Consider the following 20,163-nt stretch of genomic DNA (forward strand, 5'->3'; position numbering starts at 1 on the left):
AGATTTTTTTTAAATATCTCATCTAAAAAGACATTCAAATATCTCTATTTAAATTAGTTAATTAATTTTTTATTATATATATAGACAGATGTTTAGAAAGTAAGATAAAAGAAAATAGAGTAAACAGTAATTAATTTATTATTATATATAGATAGATATTTAGAAACTAAACTAAAATAAAAGAGAGTTAATTGTTATTATTATTTTGTTCAAAAATAGAATACAAATATATTGTTTTAAAAAAAAAGTTGAATAAAAAATGAGAAAAATTAAGAAAATAGAAAGAGTGAGTTAGAGCAATTTTAGAGTACCTTTATATAAATAAATAGATTTATAATATTTAAAAAATTGGAAAAACTAAGAAAACACATCATCTCCTTAGGACTCTCCTTTATATAAATATATAGATTTATAATATTTGAAAAAGTAATACAATATAAGTAAGGAAATTATAATTTTCTTTATAATGATAGAAAATTATAATTTTTGTAAACTTAGTAATTCTTCCACTTTTCTGTAATGTTATATATGTTTTTATAATTCACTTGAAATTATATATAAAATATAAATTTGATAAACTCAATAAAAATATAACTATTGGGCAAGATTGAGTTAACTCAATCATCATAAGAAAAAAATATTAATATTTGGACAAATAACAAATCAAAGTTAATAAAAGATTTATTTATAGCCTAAAAGTATAACCCCACAATGATTTTCAAACAATGTCGGACTATAGAGATTTTTTAAATAATTAATTAATCCTTTTATTAAAATAAAAAAATTAGAAAAACTACAAATTATGATAAAATAGATAAATACTGTATTATTGATTCTAAGAAACAACATCACCTCCATATAACTCTCTTTTATATAAATATATAGATAGATTTATTATATTAAAAAAATTAGAAAAATTAAGAAAACACATCATCTCCCTGAGACTCCCATTTATATAAATATATATAATTATAATATTTAAAAAAAAAGAATACAATATAAGTAAGGAAATTATAATTTTTTTTATAACGATAGAAAATTATAATTTTTTTAGACACTTAGTAATTCTTCAACTTTTCTTTAATGTTATATATGTTTGTATAACTCACTTGAAATTATATATAAAATATTAATTTGATAAACACAATAAAAATATAACTATTGGGCAAGATTGAGTTAACTCAATCATCATAAGAAAATATATTAATATTTGTACAAATAATAAATCAAAGTCAATAAAAGGTTTATTTATAGCTTAAAATATAAGCCCACAATAATTTTTAAACCATGTGGGACAATAGGGATTTTTTAAATGATTAATTAATCTTTTTTTAAATAAAAAAAATAGAAAACCACAAATTATGATAAAATAGATAAATACTATATTATTGATTCTAGGAAGCAGCATAACCTCCATATAACTCTCATTTATATAAATACTAGGGAACGATACCGCGCATGCGCGGTGTTCATATAACTCAATATTATATATTTTGAGATCTTTGTAACGATGTGAGTATTTTTATTTTTGTAATTTTTAAATATTTACATTAAATGAGTATTTTTTAAAATAAATTTTTTAATGTGTCTTTAAAAACAATAATGAATATCATATTTATAGAATAAGTAAAATATACAATGTAAATTTTATAGTACAGGTAATGAAAACAGAATGTTGGTTTGATGCATTAGAAACAAAAATAGGAAAAGAATAAAATTGAAAGTATTGAAAGACACGCAACATGAAAAGAAAATATATGATAAACATTTGTTAAGGATATAATTGAGCTATGTAAAATTGTTAAAAAATGAGTATTATCTTGAACAAATGTAAAAGTTATACCTTATTGGGTAAAAATTCGAAGCCATGACATAAAAGACTGGACCACCATATTGAAGACGGGATATTTTATTATCTATTGAATAAGTAAAATACAAATGAAAATCATTATTTTAGTATGAGGTAGCAACAATAAGTTTATTAAATTTTAAATAAAATGTAAGAATGTGATACCTTGAATTTATGGGCTGATTATGTAATATTTTGGAATACTTCGTTGTAGACAATATTTTTTATGAAGGTTTTGTCTTCCACCTCATCGTCAGCGTTTAGTATGGTCAATCCTTCTCTTGTTGTGACTCGAGAGATAGCGACATATAATTGACCATGAGTGAATACTTGCTTAGGGAGATATAAGCCGACATGTTTAAGAGATTGTCCTTGACTTTTATTGATTGTCATCGCAAAACATGGGGCTAAAGGAAGTTGTCGTCTATTGAGCTTGAATGGCCACCTTGATTCATTGGGAGACATGATAATTCTTGGAATCGTTACGTTCTGACCAATATTTATTCCTGAAATGATGTCACCTCTAATTGACCATTTACCAAGACAGGTGACTATCAACCTTGTGCCATTGCATAGACCTTCTGTTTGATTCAAATTTCTAAGTAGCATTACAGGAACACCTTCCTTAAGTCGTATGTCATGATTTGGGATGCCATTAAATTTCAAGCTATGCAAAAATTCAGGTGGATACAGAAGGTCTTCATCATTTCTGTTTACACTTGCTTTGCATATATTGTCAGAGCTGAAATAAGTTCTCCCTTCTCCTTGTATCATATTCATAATCGTCTCATTTAACTCATGAACCATTTCATTTTTTGGCGTTAATATAGCTCTTTCTTTCAAATATGATGGATCATTGTACTTATGCAAAAGTGAAGGGTAAATAGCTTCCACTATAGATTTCATTGGATCTTCAGATGGTTTTTTGCATATATCAGAAGGAATTTTAATTAATTCTCTACCAATGTCATCATATAATGTACCATCTTCAACCTGCAACAACCATTTGTCAAAAGAAGCTATTTTAGCAGCCTCGGAGCTACTGACACTTCCATTATAGAGCCTCATATTTTGGTTGAGCTGATATACTTTAAAAAATGACCACAAGTAGGATGAATTAAGAGAAGAATCAACAATGTCAGCTCTTGTACCCTTTGGGAAAACTGGCAATATTTGACGGAAATCACCACCACATACCACTGTAAGTCCTCCAAAAGGTTTGGTAGTACTATTTTCGTACCTTGTTTTTAAAATATCTCTTAAGGTCTTATCTAAAGCTTCAAAGCAAACTTATTTGCCATAGGTGCCTTATCCCAAATGATCAAGGAGGTTTTCATAAGAAGTGCAGCTAATTGGGTCCCGTGTCGAATTTCGCAAGTTGACTCTTCTGTTACATCCAAGGGAATACAAAACCGTGAATGAGCTGTCCTACCATTAGGCAATAATAAAGCTGCTATACCTGAAGTTGCAACTGGTAATACTATTTTTTATTGTGACCTGAGCTTTGCAATAATTGTATTCCATAGAAATGTTTTACCAGTACCACCTTGTCCATTGATAAAAAATAAATTACCTTCTTCATTCTCCACAGAATGTATTATTGCTTCATAAGCTGACTTCTGGCAAGGATTTAGAGCAACAAATGATTTTGCATGCAATATTTTTAATTGATCTTTGTCATAGTCAAGCTCTTCATTGACCAATCTATTACCCGAGTCTCTCATCAAAGAAGAATTAGGTAGGGGCATTCCATCTACTTCTTTCAGACTTTTTCCCATCTTCAACATTATACCTTCAATTTCGAACAATGTGTATGCTTCCACTTGTTGTTCAGTTAGTTGAAGGTCCTTCATTCTAAATCTCTTCCTTTGTAATGAAACCATGTCTTCTGACAATGCAGTATAATTAGATTTCCAAAGTTGTGATGCATCGGAAACCTGACAATGAATGAGTATCATGACAAATAGATGCCTTAATTCATTTCCGGTTGCCCAAATTGAAGCTTCAGTCAAGCAATCGATCCACTCTTTATCATCGTCTAATAATCCCAAATCATAGCATGCAGCTTTAAAAGTAGGATATGTCACTCCATTTACTGTTCTAATGCTTTCGAACGAAGTACTTCCTTTGACAAAGTTGAGCATCATTCTCATGTAGAAGCGTTCTCCAGTTGAAGGATGTGCAAAGTAAATTCTTCCAATTGCTATGCCATTTTTTCTCCTCGTCCATGTTTTGTCTTTTGAATTCCAAACCCAACGTGTAGGAAAATCAGAATAAGTTAGGTCACGCGCATCCTCATAATTCTTATTTGTCTCTAACCATTCAGTGAACTTTGTTTTCTCTATTCCAGGTCGGCAAAGCACATTTTCGGTGTAATTATTTTCTTCAAATACTACTGTATGCTCTCCAGGAAAATGGAATGGTAATCTTTCGACGGCTGGCTGTCTGTAATGTATGTCAAATTGGAAGATTCTCCAGCAAGCTTCAGTTGCTGATATATATCTACAGTCAAGATATGTTTTGATCTCATCTATTTCTTCGGTAGTGTCAATAGATTCCATTGTTGCTGTTGTTCTATCAGACCCTTTATGAACATACTTAAATAGATATTTGATTGATCTTGAGTAATTGCAAACCTCAACATTAATATGTGCATCATATTTAACAATCAAATTCCTATTATAAGGGACCACATATCGATTATCTAAGAAGACATTTTTCTTTTCAACATGGATACCTGTATTTCGCCTTTTGTAAACTGGAAAGCCATCGGCATCAACAATCGTTTGGTCTTTGAATTTTTTTGGGAAATATTTTGTGCACTTTCCTTGCATCATACACGGAGAGTTAGGATTGAGCTTGCCACATGGTCCATGAATCATAAATTTGTTGACTGCATTGTAACCATCAGGATCGATATTTACGTCTGGGATTTCTGCACTTATTATTTCATCAATATGATTTGCTGATGGATTTTTCATTGTTTGGTGTAAGAAAAGCAGTATATGTGCATGGGGCAAGCCTCTCTTTTGGAACTCAATTGTGTAAAGACCTGTGAAAACATGAAGTAAAACTTAGTTTTGAAATAATTTCACACAAGTTGTGAATGTATTATTGTTGCCCACATTTTTCATCAACAAATAAAATAAATTTATTGTGGATATGAATATGAAGATGACTTACATGCGATTATTTTTCCAAATGGTTTTCCTTTTTTGAGATCCTGCATTAGTTGGAATAACTTTATCTCAAAAACTCTGCATATGATATCCACTCGATTGTCATCATCTTTTTGCCCAATTAAATGCAGCATATTATTTATTTCTGGCCACTTTGGGTTGCAAGTGAAAGTAAGAAACAAATCAGGATATCCTGCCCATTTACAAATGGCCATTGCATCTTGGTAATTTTGTACTCTATATCGTGGTCCCCCAGTGTGTGATGAAGGCAAGATAATTGGTTTTTCGACTTTTGAACAATCTGAATCACCTCGATGAACAGCATCCATTAGGCTAGAGTAAAGGTCAGATCTGAGTTTTTTTTTATTATTTCGTATCCAACGGAATCTTTCTTCTTCAATTGCCATGTAAGAATCAACTATATATTGTTGTAGTAGTCTACCAGCTCAGAGAAGAGTGTGCCCCTCATTTAATCTTTGCTGCAACCTGAAGCAATAATGTTGCCTCATTGTCAACTTTTGCCTCTTAAAAGGGGTCTGATTTAAGTCTCTTAAGGGTATATCAATTCTATATCCATCTTCACCATAAGGGTGTATCAATGGATATGTCATAGACATGAAACTTGGATGCAAATCAGTGATCCTCTGAAGTCCATTAGTTCGATGCTCTACAATAATGTCGCGTTGGTAGTTTGCTTCACTAAAATCACCAATTATTAAGCCTGCTACTTCAGAAACTGTTGGCATATTGTACTGACGACCATCTGTAGTCCTGCGACTTAGGAGTCTTAAACGAAATGTAGATCCAGGTTGCTCTTTGAATCTATCCCTCGCCATTCGAAAAGATTTTACCAAACTATTATGTTGATCCAACATTTCAGATAATTCTTGGACAATTTCATGTTCTATTTCTGGCTTCCTCCCCTGATTTGATAGTGTGTCGATTCTATTTCCAATCTCATTTTCAGTATCATATATATATAACTGAGCAAATTGTGGTTTTTTCCCAACATCTGACAATAATGAACCAATATGGTGATAATTTTGACCGCTCATTCGGAATACATAAGGACCTTTAGATTTGTTGATCGACGTATCAACTCGGCCTCCCATTGATGTGAAAGCAAACATGGAGTTATAAGCCCTTATATTTCTTCGAAACTTCAAGCCCTTTTGTCCAGATTCTGTTCCGAGGAGATATTTGAGTAAATGAGGTGTTTCTTTCATTAATGGTATTTGCACACGTCCTTCCATACAACAAAAAGATAATTTGGGATGTGAAGCATTTTGAGTTTTTTTAGTCCGTTCCTCATACCATAAAATAGCACCACAATATTGACATGTGTATGTAGGGGGTCCAAAATTCCATGTTGTTGTGTGATGAGCTATCAATTGAAAAAAAAATGATAAAGGTATAGTATGCAAATTTTTGAAGAGAATACAACAATAAAAATATAAAGTTACCTTGTTTCCCCTCTAATTGTATGCTATGAAGTCCATGGATACTAACTTCTTTGTGTATGTCTTTGTCAATTGTATCATATGCATCCTCCTTATTATAGTGACATACTCTCTTTACTTGTCCATGTTTTGCTGTGTATTTTGTTTTTTGTAGTTTCAGAGGCATAAATAATTCAGCATTTTCAAATATTAGAAGCATGAACAATAAGTAACAAACTTTTATCCCAAAGAGAATATACCTATTTGAAGATGACGTTTTTCTTTATTTTTTTGCCTGTTTGGATTAATTTGTATTGATGTAGTATAATTGTCATCTATACTTCTATTTGGTTGGAGGAGAATCTCAACTGAAACATGTTAGAAACAAACATGTTTGTTAATTATTAACACAAATATTTATATATATAATAGGATAATATTTTGTTTGATGTGTAAAAAGAAACAAAAATTATAAAATGAAGAAGGACATACCGTTCGATTGAACCAATTCAATTTCACTTCTAAGCTTGTCCAACTTCATAGATTTTGTGAAAAAAACCACGATTTGTAGGATCAAAATGATTCGCTTACTTAAATCATGTTTAAACCTATTGTGGATAATAGTAATTTTTCTCTTGAATCTTTCATGTTTGCATATGTTCTTTCGAAGGATAGCTAATTCATATTTTTGAGTGTGACATTGAACACTCAATAAATATTTATGAAGTTGTAATCTTTGAATTCTTTCATGTCGAGCTATAGCTGAGAGTCGACGACATAAGTAAGAAACTTCGTGGGGGATATTCCTTGAATCACTAAACTCTTGGATGGTTGCATAAATTAATTCCATTTAGTCTGTACAATAATATGAAAGAATAAATTATATTATGTAATATACGAAAATTTGAATGTTATTTGAAAGATTCAACAAAAAATATTTAAAAAATAAAACTTAGATCCAACAGAAGAAAAATTTTATAGCTGAGAAGAAATAAAACAACAATACCAATTTATTATAACATGTGATACAAATAATAAACAACTCAAATGGAATTTTGTTTAAAAAATAGAAAATGAAATCCTTAGAAAAAAGGAAAATGGGTTAAAGAAATTTTTTTAACATATATATTTTAATTAATTTTTCTACAATAATCTATCAAATAAAACAAAACAAATTTAAAACTCTCATAAAATAGAAAAAAAATATATTGAAGAATTTATAATAAGCCACTTCATGAGTCTCAAGCTTAATTTTACATAAGTATAAGCTGAACATAATTTGTTCAAAGTATAATGCAACACACACACACATATATATAAATAAAATAATGATATTTCATAGATATATCAAGGTGTACTCATTATTAACATGGTAAAGCTAATAATTAGAACAATGAAGCTAAGAATACATTTATTCTAAGTAAAACTTTATTGTAAGATCAACATTTTCCCCTCCCAAATATTGTGAAATCGCTCTTCAAGATCCAAAAAAAATTAAATTCTTTTTCCTTTTCTTATCAACATATATATATATATACATATGATGTGGAAAAAAATTGTTTTGACCTTTTCTTTTTCTATAACTATATTATCTAACAATGAATTCAATCTTGAAACTAAAAAATAAATCAAAATAAAACAGTAATAATGCAAGTGACCGTTATATTGTGTTAAAATAATTATTGGCTGAACAAAATTGATAATATTAAGCTGAATTCAAATTATTCTACAAGCAAGTCACAAAGTAGACTTTTTCTCATCAAAACAAGAATTGGGTATCTTATTAAAAAAAACTACAATATAGATCAAATCTAGTTGAGTCTAAATTCCAATGACTCCGGCTGAGTCTTTTATATGCACTTTTACAAGCTATTTATCTAGAAATCTAGAAGATAAAATACCATATACTGATAAGTGAGGAGTGAGGAGTTTCCAAACTAACCTAAATCAGTGCAGCAGCCGAGCGCCCTGCCCCAGCAGCAGCCCCAATTACAACAAAAAGATGAGGAAATGCAGGAGTGAACATCTCCAATCCAAAGGCAGCATTTTCCATAAAATCTGCAAACAATCTCCACCCTTTTGGATTTACATCAAAATGCCGTCCATATTTTGACAGCATGATCTTGCTGAGGTACCCAATTCCATCCTTAAGTACCCAATTGATCGCTGCAGCAGTAGGAATAGCTTCCTTCCCTATTCTTTGTTTTTTCAATTTTTTATTTTAATTTAATTTTCTCTAACGTTAATATAACATCATAACGTTAATGTAACCATAAATATGTAACATCATATATATGTAACCATAAATAATTAGATGTTATACGTTTATGTAAATATATATAACGTTTATGTAAATATATGTAACATCATATTTACCTTAATCTTATTGTAACGTTTATGTAAATATATATATATATTTATAGCTATAATTAACATTATTATTATAGTAAATGTAGAAAAAAAAAACTGCTTAGTAAATATTTATAATTGGACTGGTACTCAAAATAATAGCCATTATTATCAATAATGTAAATAATAAATAATACCGGTAATAATAATAATAAAGAGAATCCTTGGGAGAGGTGCAATTAAAAAAAAATGCTCAAAATTTTTTGTGCATAATGAATTACCTGAGTAGCAAGCACACCACTGATTTGGCTAGCAATGCCTTGTACTCCTCTAATAACGTAAGAAACATAATAAGTGTATTTAATAGAATAGTATTTATTTCTATTAAATTTTAAATTTTAACTAATAATAATAGCATACATATAAATGTGTATATGCTCATCATCATAGCAATAACATATAAACGTCATTTTATGAAATTATTTTTTTGTTTGTATTTATGTAATAATACTAATAACAATAGCAATAACAATAACCTAATAAATCTATACAAAACTTTAACTATTATAATGATAATAACTTAAAAAATCTATATTATATAAAACTTTAACTAATAATAATAATAATAATAATAATAATAATAATAATAACAATAACGTAAAGATTGATATTAGTGAGACTTTTATTTCAAAAACTTTCTTCAAGCTTTAAGAATTGTCTCATATACTACAACTACACAACCTATATGCATATGTAACCGCTTTGTGATTAATGAGTTAATTTTTAAAGATTATTAAGTTATTTTTAATAATTAATAAGTTAAGATACTTTGTGATAAAATATTGTTTTAGTCAATTTGTCACACTTTTATATTAATTAATTCTACCATTATGTAAAATTCATTTGACATTGATTGGTTTTAAGATGAGTGTTCGATATGTATATATTTATATAAATAATATATATTTATTATTTTATAAAAAATAATAATGAAAAATAATTAAAATAAACTGAAAAATAATTAAAAAAATTTATTATGTTTAAAACTGTTATATTTAGAATATGCTATTTAGTTTTTAGTCTTATTTTCTTAATTATTACATTTTATGTATTTATTGTATTAATTGTGTATAACTCTTTCTCTTTAATCTTTATTGTATTTATTGTGTTGTATTGTATTAAAGTTATAAGAATATCAAATTAAATTCTTGGTTTAATCTTTTTTTTAATTTTATTTATTTTCTATTGATTCATACATGCAATTTAAACGTTATAAGTGTATTAATAGAATAGTATTTATTTCTATTAAATTTTAAATTTTAAATTTTAACTAATAATAATAGCATACATATAAATGTGTATATGTTCATCATGATAGAACCACACTTCACAAACAATAATAAAATTATTAACGTCATTTTATAAAATTATTTTTTTGTTTGTATTTATGTAATAATAATAATAACAATAGCAATAACAATAACCTAATAAATTTGTAAAATATTTCAAAAAAAAAAAAAAATTTGTACAAAACTTTAACTATTATAATGATAATAACTTAAAAAACCTATATTATATAAAACTTTAACTAATAATAATAACGTAAGAAACATGAGTTGTAATTCTAAAAGGAAGTTTGTGCTATAAAGTATTAAATAATAAGATTGATATTAGTGAGACTTTTATTTCAAAAACTTTATTCAAGTTTTAAGATTGTAGCAGAATAACATGATTATTGATATTATTATTATTATTATTATTATTGTCTCATATACTACAACTACACAACCTATATGCATATGTAACCGCTTTGTGATTAATGAGTTAATTTTTAAAGATTATTAAGTTATTTTTAATAATTAATAAGTTAAGAAGTAAAATTAGAATTGATTACAATTACAATTATTATTATTATTGTTATTATTATATAAAAATGATATAGTTAATAAGAATTTTATTGAGAATGATTTGTTGACAAATACTGTTAGTCGACTAAAAGTCCATTACTAATGGATTATGTGATTTATTAAGTCTAATGGACTTGATCACATTATTATTATTTTTATTTAATAAATGGTTCTTAATATTTTTTTATAGATTGTTTTGAAAATAGGTAATGAAATAAACTGTAGTCAATGCAATAATAATTCCAAATAAAAATATATATTAATAAGAAATAAGAAATATCATGTTACACCATACTAAGACATTAAATTAAATTAAATACACATGCTTAAAAGAACTTAATCATCATCTTCATCATCAACTACAATATGTTTTTTTCTCTTTCTACTTTGAATTGTGAGATCATAGTCTTCCATAGAATCCTCCAAATCATGATAACCCTGAAATGTAATTTTTAGAAGAAAAAAAATTTGTATACTAATCATGTTCATTTTATAATAAAGAATATCAACTTAGAAATGAGAGTTAATGAATTTACCACATCTTGAGAATGATTTTCTTTCCTTACCCTTAGTTTCTCATCTCCATCATTTCCAGCAACTTTTTCCTACAAAACAAATAAATAAATGTATTTATTTAAATTATATATATCACACACAAAATTAGACCTTGAATTTTTGAAAATTACCTTCCTTGCCTTCTTTAATTCATGGTCTCGCTCTAATTTCTCATCAGGCACAAAAATCTTAGATACGGTAAAATTTTCAAGACCCTCTTTCAAGTTATATTCGTTCAATCTTAACTTATAAACAAAATCTTTTCCACAAAGAGTTTCAATCTCTGTAGGAATATTATTATTGTTTGAAGATAACCTATTGAATAACTTGTGCGCAGATGTATCAAGTAATTTTTCAGCTACAACATTAAATAAGACAAAAGTTGTTTCTCCAGTTTTATCCATGACTCTTATATGTATTTTGTACCTACATTAGACAAAAATAAAAGTTAGAATTGATCTAATAAAATAATCAAAGTTTTTTTAATATTTTTTTAAAACACCAACATTATCGTTCTTACATCACAAGAGGGAAGTCACATATTTTTTTGCAAGTGCCGCACATGTAGACACCATTTGAAGGTATGATTTTTTTTAAGCATGTTTTGCACGATATATAATACCATCCAAAAGTGTTGTCTATACCAATAATTTTGCACCTTATTGTAGTAATGCACTCCTACAATTAGACATAGAAACATTAAGGAATAAATAATAGAACATTAACACAAAGACAAAGAGAATGGAATAACTGAATTCAAATTAATTTTACTCTCCATACCAAAATATATGTCTAAATTTGATAATCACATGTTTTTCTTATGTATAGACATGAAACTTCTAGAATTTCAACTTAAGGAAAGTTATTTCCAAGTTAGAATTTCACATGTTATTTCCAAGTTATTTATATATATATATATAAAGCTGGCACCGATTTCATCAAAACGATCAACTTTGGGGATCAAACTTAGTTTTATATATATAATTTGTTCATTATTGTTCCTTTTTATTTGTATGATCTGTTTGTTCTGTTGTATCACCCCAATGATCAAACCAATATATATATATATGACTCATTTAGTGGATATATATATACATATACATATAAGGAATATAATAAAGAATAAGGATTGGCTATGGCTATAGTTTCGAAAGAATCTTAATTTTAAAAAAGTTCAAACTCAAAGATCAAAGTTAATTATCAAAATGCACCACGTATAAAATGTCATTAAATTTTATAATTATTTTACTGTTTTTACCTAATAATTTATAACATTATTATTTCTACATTATTACTCACATATTTTCAGCATTTTCTTAAAAAAAAAAAATCAAATACTTTTCGAACATTTGAAACCTATGTGAATTTTGAACATTGTGCCAGCGAACAATTTAAATCTAGAAAGAAAGTAATTTAATGCAATTGTTATACTTGCAATTAGACATAGAAACATTAAGGAATAAATAATAGAAGAGTAACAGAAAGACAAAGAGAATGGAAAATGATTACCTTGACTTGATCATCCCAATTAGTCTCTAATATTTCTTTAATACTCAAGCGGTTGAGGAGCATCTCTTCCTCAAGAGAAAACTTATTGACATTGGAGCTTTCAATATCTTGCACTCGATTGGAAGTGGTGGAAAATCTGTCAATTAAAGATGTCACATAATCTATTTCAAGATTAATATATATTTTGGTTGCACTTGTTGTAGAAAAAATGACTTCACCTATATTTGAAGTCATTGTAAAATTCAATAAAATTATTTTTATAAATACAAATCAAGTGTATAATAGTAAGATATATATATATATATATATATACAAAACTTGAGTACAAAATAAGATATACAAAGCCGGGAATATAAACTTGAATAAGAAAAAACTTGATTATAATAGTAAGATATACACATTAAATTTTTAAAAACTATAATTAGTGAGATACAAAAAAATTATCACCTTGGAATTTTTTTATTGTTGTGGAAGTGAGTATCACTATAAAGGGCTTGTCATCTTTTTTGTATAACTCACGATCAAACATCTCCCCCAAATCTCCCCATAAAGTGATTTTTGATGTCACTGAACTATAAATGAAAAAAAAAAGTTAATTAAATAAAAAAAATAAAGATAGAATATGAAAGATTTATAAAATAAACAAATAATAAGAAACATATACATAATTTTGATTTTGATGACTATGTTAAACTTTCTAATCTGTTATAATTTTTATGTCTCTTTTTTTCCAGCCACCTCCAACAATCTCAATATCACCCACACCATACAAGCATCCAACAACATCTAAAATATCACCCAAAAAATATAATGATATTAGAATACAAAGATAATTTTTTTTAAATATAGATTAACAAATAGTAAAATTGATATAAGAACCTGATAGGATTGTATTGTCATTGACGCGTAAATCAATTAAACTTTGAGTTATGAATTGAAATCCATTGATTGGAATCTTAACAATTCCTTCTTCCAATTTCTTTAGGGAAGTTGTAACCAAAAAAAGAAAATTGTTCTCATTTGAGAGAGGTTTGTACTCGCATTTGCTTGCAACAACTTTCAAATTTTTTATACTATATAAAAAACCCTCACTCAAAAGATGCTTAAACTTGGCAACCAAATTTTTTCTAATCGTTGCATGCATAAGATTTTCCTGTCACAAAAATCCATATTATATGAAGTATAAAATAATTAGGAAAAAGTAGAGAATATAATAGCATAAAATGTTTTTTTTGTATACCTTTTCATCAATGAAAATCATATCAAGACTGATAAGTTCTCCATTTTTCTTGGTGTTGATTGATTCCCACATCCTACAAACTCGAACTCTTATCATTAAACTATCTTTATCATTGTTTAAATCTTGAAGAAAAGAGTACTCCATGAAGTAAACAATGAAAAAAATTCAAATATCAATAACCAAAACACAAAAAATACTTTGTCAGGAAAACTTTCCTTCAAGCAAACAAAATGGTGTTTATATACAACCACTTTTAAGTCTATTTACTAATTAAAAAATACCCAATATTAAATTATATTTACTATTTACTAAGCAGTTTTTTTTCTTCTACATTTACTATTATAATAATAATAATAATAATAATAATAATAATGTTAATTGCTCCCAATTCAACGTTGCACCTCTCCCAATGATTCTCTTTATTATTATTATTACCGATATTATTTATTATTTACATTATTGATAATAATGGCTATATTTTGAGTACCAGTCCAATTATAAAATCTAATTATTTATGGTTTCACGTTACAATAAGATTAAGGCAAATATGATGTTACATATATTTACATAAACGTTATATATATTTACATAAACGTATAAAATCTAATTATTTTTTGTTTCAGTTATATTTATCTACATTTACTATAATAATAATGTTAATTACAGCTATAAATATATATATATATATATACATAAACGTTACAATAACATTAAGGCAAATATGATGTTACATATATTTACATAAAAATTTGAAAAATTGAAAAAACAAAGAATAGGGAATGGAGCTCATATGGATTGCCACCTCACCACATGATAGCTCTCTTTATATATATATATATATATAGATATATTTTTGAAATGATTAATTAATCATTTTTTTAAATAAAAAAATTAGAAAAACTACAAATTGTGAGAAAATAGATCAATACTATATTATTGATTCTAGAAAGCCACATCACCTTCATATAGCTCTCCTTTATATAAATATAAATATAGATTTATTATATTAAAAAAATTACAAAAATTAAGAAAACACATCATCTTATTGGGACTATCATTTATATAAATGTATTATATAAATATCTTTTATGCATAAATTACGAATCATAAAATTATTCTAATTTAAAAATAGTTTCTCAAAGAGATTTAAAAAAAAACTAGAAATTCTAACTTCTTAAAAAATACTTCTTAAATTAAAAAATATTTTTGATTTTTTATCAAATACTTTCAAAATAGTTTTTTTAATCCTGGAAGCTAAAAACAAATTTAAATAAGTTAAGCCAAACGAGATCATAGTAATGTAATTAGATTTGGAGGTACATGAAAAGTGCTCACTGATTATTTTTCCTAAAGAATCACTAATACTTAATGAACTAAAAAACATAATCGCGCTTCGCACAGTTTTTGTGATAATTAAAAATTTTATTTTTTTAAATTTTATTGGGAAGATTGTGTGGTAATTAGTATTTTTTACCATACCCGTACAACATGTTTCTTATATGGACACGTGGACGCATCTTGACCCAATTTTTTTTTATGATTGTGTTCATTGTATAACAAATAATTAAAATGCCGAAAACAAAGTTCAAACAACTTGTTGTACACGTAATTTTATTCATATATTTATTATTATTATACACTTTGCATGATTTATTTTATAAAACGTCTAAATTATGTATAAAGAAATTTATGTTTTGTGCAAAGTTTATTTTGTCCGATTACCCTTCATTTTTAAAAATTAATTTTTACACCTCGTATTTTGTCAAAAGGTTAAAAATATAAATAGATAGATCGATTATTTGAACACTCTATTTTGACCGATTACCTGTTTTGAACTTTTTTTTTTTTTAAATTAACTTTTAGACCATGTAAGTATTCAAAAGGTTCAAAATTCTTTATAAAAAGTAAATTATATATATATATATATAATATTTTGTGTAAGGGTTCGCACCATTTTAAACCTTTATTTTTAGCCGATTACCTGATTGGACCCTTTATTTTTAAAAACATTAACTTTTCGATCTCGTGTTTTGTCAAAACATTAAGAATAGGAATATATATAGATAGATTATTTGAACCACATGTATTTTAGTCGATTACTTATTTGAAACATTTATTTTTACAATGGTAAAATAAATTATTAAAAATTTATCGAACAAAGAGTTCGTATTGAATTTTCAGAAAAAAATCTTTGACTAAAATAGAGTAAATGAGAGTATATTTTCTTTTATATAATTGTGTTGTCATTTCTATATGTATTTATACATGCATGCACGTTTCATTTTAATTATAATATATTTTAAAAAAATCTCATTTAAAAAGATATTTCAATATCTCTATTTAAATTAGTTAATTAATTTATCATTATATATATAGATGTTTAGAAACTAAGATAAAAGAAAATTGAGTTAATAGTAATTAATTTATTATTATATATAGATAGATATTTAGAAACTAAAATAAAATAAAAGAGAGTTAATTATTATTATTATTATTTTTAAAAATAGAATAAAAATATATTGTTTTTAGAAAAAGTTGAATAAAAAATTGAGAAAAACTAAGAAAATAGATAGAGTGAGTTAAAGCTATTTTAAAGTGAATTTATATAAATAAATAAATTGGGCAAGATTGAGTTAAATCAATCATCATAAGAAAAAAAATATTAATATTTGGACAAATTACAAATCAAAGTCAATAAATATTTTATTTATAGTCTAAAAGTATAACCCCACAATTATTTTTGAACTATGTGAGATTATAGAGATTTTTGGAATGATTAATTAATACTTTTTTTAAATAAAAAAAATTGGAAAACCACAAATTATGAGAAAATAGATAAATACTATATTATTGATCCTACGAAGCCACATCACCACCTCTATATAGCTCTCATTATATAAATATACAAATATAGATAGATCATGTATATAAATATATAGATTTTAAAAAAATATATATATCTCATCTAAAAAGACATTCAAATATCTCTATTTAAATTAGTTAATTAATTTTTCATTAAATATATAGATAGTTGTTTAGAAAGTAAGATAAAAGAAAATAGAGTAAACAGTAATTAATTTATTACTATATATATAGAAGCTAAACTAAAATAAAAGTGAGTTAATTGTTATTATTATTTTGTTCAAAAATAGAATAAAAATATTTTTTTCTTTCAGAAAAAGTTGAATAAAAAAAAGAGAAAAACTAAGAAAATAGAAAGAGTAAGGTAGATCAATTTTAGAGTGTCTTTATATAAATAAATAGATTTATAATATTTAAAAAATTGGAAAAACTAAGAAAACACATTATTTCCTTGGGATACTCATTTATATAAATATATAGATTTATAATATTTAAAAAAATAATACAATATCAGTAAGAAAATTATAATTTTTTTTATAACGATAAAAAATTATAATTTTTGTACACTTAGTAATTCTTCCACTTTTCTGTAATGTTATATATGTTTGTACAATTCACTTGAATTATATATAAAATATAAATTTAATAAACTCTATAAAAATATAACTATCGGGCAAGATTGAGTTAAATCAATCATTATAAGAAAAAAAATATTAATATTTGGACAAATTACAAATCAAAGTTAATAAAGGGTTTATTTATAGCCTAAAAGTATAACTCCACAATGATTTTCAAACAATGTGGGGCTATATGGATTTTTGAAATGATTAATTAATTATTTTTTAAAATAAAAAATTAGAAAAACTACAAATTATGAGAAAATAGATAAATACTAATTATTGATTATAGAAAGCCACACCACCTCCATATAACTCTCATTTATATAAAGATAGATATAGATAGATTTATTATATTAAAAAAAATTAGAAAAATTAAGAAAACACATTATCTTCTTGAGACTCTCTTTTATATAAATATATAATTTTATAATATTTTAAAAAAAGAATACAATATGAATAAGGAAATTATAATTTTTTTTATAATGATAGAAAATTATAATTTTTATAGACACTTAGTAATTCTTCAACTTTTCTTTAATGTTATATATGTCAGTATAACTCACTTAAAATTATATATAAAATAGTAATTTGATAAACTCAATAAAAATATAACTATGGGATAAGATTGAGTTAACTCAATCATTATTAAAAAAAATTATTAATATTCGGAAAAATTATAAATTAATGTCAATAAAATGTTTATTTATAGCCTAAAAAATAAGCCTAGAATGATATTTATAACACGTGGGAGTAAAGGAATTTTTTAAATGATTAATTAATCTTTTTTTAAATAAATTTTTTTAAAAACCACAAATTTAATACTATATTATTGATTTTAGAAAGATACATAGCCTACTGTGGCATTCTAGATTACTAGTGAACCCGAACACGTATGCTCTTCTCTTGCAAGAATGTACATGAAATAATATAATGGTGGGATAGATGAGTCCATGCACAAATGAGAAAATGACTCCACATGAAGCAAATAATAGTCAAAGTTCAAATAAGTTAAATAAATGCAATATATATATATACTTAATATACAAATTAAATGAGGAAATTACACCATATATGGAATTTTTTTATAAACTTTGAAAAAATAGTAGTTTTTTTTTTAAAGTTTTTTATGGTATATTTTTTTTGTTTACATTTTTATGGGATTTTTTTCCCATATATTTGTAAAACTTTATTTGTATACTATATTTTATCTTTTATTATTTTTAAGTACCTATTTTTGATATATTTTAAAATTATTTTAATAATTTTAATCTATTTGTGTTAATTTTTATCATTTATATTTGATAAAATGTTTTTTTATATAATTATTTGAAAGAAAAAACTAAGACATATCTTTCTTCACTACTACTTAACTTTCTTCCTTCCTTTATTTCTTTCTTTCCTTTTTCTTTTCAAAACAAAAAATATGATTATGGTTGAGAGGCAAAGGAGAAGTGAAAGCCTGAAACGAGTGTGATGGAGAGAAGCCTCGGTGGGGTGTGTGTGGTGGGCTGTGTCTCTTTCTATCCACCAATGGCACCGTCAGATGATTATTATAATAATAAAAATAATAATTAGTGAAATTATCCTGTAGTTTTTTTATTTTATTATTATTATGAATATTTAAAGAATGAATGAGTGGGTCCTGCGTTATATTTGGTATCGCCGTTACATTTGATCGGTACTGGTCTTTTTCCTTCTTTTACGTGCTATAGTATTAATTTTTACAGTGCTGATATTTGTCATTTTAGGATATCCAAACAGCACTGTGTTAACTCAAATACTTATAATATTTACTAGATTAAAATATTTAAGCAGCATATTAAATTATCAAATATTTTTTTATATAATTATTTGAAAGAAAAAACTGAGACATTCATCACCGTACTTTTTATTCTCATTTCTTCTTCTTTTTTTCTATTTTTTATCTTCTTTAATTATTATTTTATCTACAGTAACTGGTTACCCCTATCAAAACAATTTTGATTTTTTTTGTGATAATAATCGTATGCCACTGTCTATTTTTTTTAATGATGTGTGGTAACCGGTTACAACTATAAAAATCAATTTTATTATTTAAGAGGTGTTGTAGTAACTGGTTGCAACTATAAAAATAATTTTTATTTTTTTTAAGTAATGTACCATTATCAAAATACCAACTGAATTGTAACTGGTTACTCAGTGAGATTTGGAAGAAAAAAAATGATATGAAAAAAATAAACTAAATTGATCTTGAAAGTAATTGGTTACAACTAGGTCTGAAAAAAAATGAAAAAAAAAAAACAGAGATAGTTGCATTGGTAAATGATTACTTAGCAAGACTTGGAAAAAAAATAAGATTCAAACAGAAAATCTAAACTAATCATAATCCTAACTGGTTACAGCGAGGTTTGAAAAAAAAATCAAATCTAAAAAAAAAAACAATTGCTATGGTACCTGGTTACTTAGTCAAGTGTAAAAACAAAATCAAATCTAAACAAAAGAATCTAAATTAATCGTTATCGTAACTAGTTACTTATAGGTCTAAAAAAAATCAGATATGAATAAAATGAATCAGGCGTCATGGTACCTAGTAACTTAAACAGATTTGGAAAAAAAAACCCAGAAAAATCAAAAGTTTTGTTTACTTGTTTTTTTATTTCTTGTACTTGTATTCT

The 20,163-nt window shown here is 25.6% G+C and overlaps 1 protein-coding gene across 1 annotated transcript; it reads right to left on the reverse strand.

Annotated features, from left to right (window-relative positions):
* Window positions 1–2,032: 2,032 nt before the first annotated feature.
* On the reverse strand, window positions 2,033–5,357 carry LOC133785373 (uncharacterized). Its single transcript, XM_062224619.1, has 3 exons — window positions 5,033–5,357; window positions 3,423–4,901; window positions 2,033–3,120 (listed from the first exon to the last, which is right to left on the reverse strand). Exons 1-3 carry the CDS (start codon window positions 5,355–5,357, stop codon window positions 2,033–2,035), a joined length of 2,892 nt encoding a protein of 963 aa, XP_062080603.1.
* Window positions 5,358–20,163: the final 14,806 nt, after the last annotated feature.

The sequence above is a fragment of the Humulus lupulus genome, chromosome 6 (assembly GCF_963169125.1).
Source record: "Humulus lupulus chromosome 6, drHumLupu1.1, whole genome shotgun sequence".
NCBI lineage: Eukaryota > Viridiplantae > Streptophyta > Magnoliopsida > Rosales > Cannabaceae > Humulus > Humulus lupulus.